This window comes from Condylura cristata, unplaced genomic scaffold (genome assembly GCF_000260355.1).
Source record: "Condylura cristata isolate star-nosed mole 26May11 unplaced genomic scaffold, ConCri1.0 scaffold00871, whole genome shotgun sequence".
Classification (NCBI taxonomy): domain Eukaryota; kingdom Metazoa; phylum Chordata; class Mammalia; order Eulipotyphla; family Talpidae; genus Condylura; species Condylura cristata.
This window is the reverse complement of record NW_004567972.1, coordinates 1704-2872: the sequence shown is the minus strand read 5'-3', so window position 1 is coordinate 2872 and position 1169 is coordinate 1704. Positions and strand designations below refer to the sequence as shown.

The 1169-nt window shown below is 73.2% G+C and overlaps 1 protein-coding gene across 1 annotated transcript; it reads right to left on the bottom strand.

Annotated features, from left to right (window-relative positions):
• Positions 1-146: 146 nt before the first annotated feature.
• On the bottom strand, positions 147-901 carry LOC105854704 (dipeptidyl aminopeptidase-like protein 6). Its single transcript, XM_012735006.1, has 3 exons — positions 681-901; positions 429-501; positions 147-358 (listed from the first exon to the last, which is right to left on the bottom strand). The coding sequence occupies exons 2-3, from the start codon at positions 499-501 to the stop codon at positions 147-149; spliced, it is 285 nt and encodes a 94-aa protein (XP_012590460.1). The 5' UTR covers positions 681-901.
• Between the last annotated feature and the right edge of the window lie 268 nt (positions 902-1169).

Here is a 1169-nt window from a genome sequence, read left to right as displayed (position 1 = left end):
GGGCAGCTCTGCCGGCCCGGCTTTGCCCTGCCCGGGCTGATGTCCGCGGGCCAAGGCTTGGGTCTGGGGCGAAGTGCTCGGCCACGAAGCTTCTGGAGCTCCCAGCCCACTCCGGAGGCATCGGTGTCCCCGCGGGGCCAGCCTGCTCACGGGGCCCAGGCGCTCCCCAGGCGCTCCCCAGGCGCTCCCCATCTTCGCACACCAGCTGCCAGGTGGCGCGCACGTGGCTGGGGGGGTTGGGGGCGCCCGTGGGTGTGGGCGTGGCCCAGGTGGGGGCGGCCTACCTGCAGGCTGTAATTGGCTTTGCCACTGATGAGCTGCGTGATGAGCTCCGCTGTGTGCTGGAAGTGGATCTTCTCTGTGGGCAGAGAGAGGGGTGTTTGCCAGACTGCCCGGCCGCGCGGGCCCCCGCCTGGCGCCGGGCTCACCGTCCGCGGTGGCGTGGATGATCAGGAACTGCTGCTCTCCCAGCGCCGACACCCGGTGGGCCACCTTCGTCATCTGCACAGACGGGGGTCAGCGGGCCCGGGTTGGGGACACGAGCCTGGACGACGCTGACTTTGGGGGCCACGGTCACTCCCGCAGGGCGCGCAGGCCGGACCGGGCCCTGACGTCCGGGGGCGGGGTGGGGGCAGCCTCCCAGAGACCTGCCGGGCCCCCTGCGCTGCCCCCAGACTCACCTCGTAGGCCCTGTTGTCCAGTCCGTGGAGGCCGAGGTACCGCTCGGAAAACGCAGACGCTGGACAGGGCAGAAGAGGCGGTTAGCCCCGGGCGTGGGCGCCAGACCAGGGCCGGGCGCCCGGGGCCAAGGCCGTGTCTGGAAAACCCCCGCCTCTGGGTGTCCAGGGGTGACAGGCCGCGCCGACAGCCAGGGCCGGGCTGGCCAAGCAGCCGTCACCCCAAGGAGCCCTAATAAACAGGAGGACCCCAGCCGTCCAGCACGGGGGAGGGGCCGGGACGAGGGGCCCCGCCCCACACTCACTGCTCCGTGTCTGGGGCTCGCAGCGCCCCAGCCCAGACCCCTCCCGGCCCCGGGGGGCCCATCAGGGATGTGGGGGGCCGAAGCTGTCCTGGCTCGCGGTGGCCCCACCGCGGGCGCCTCAGGTGACAGGGCAGCAGGTGTCTGTGGGCGGGGCCGAGCCCGGGCGCCAGGGGCCTCACGGGCACCA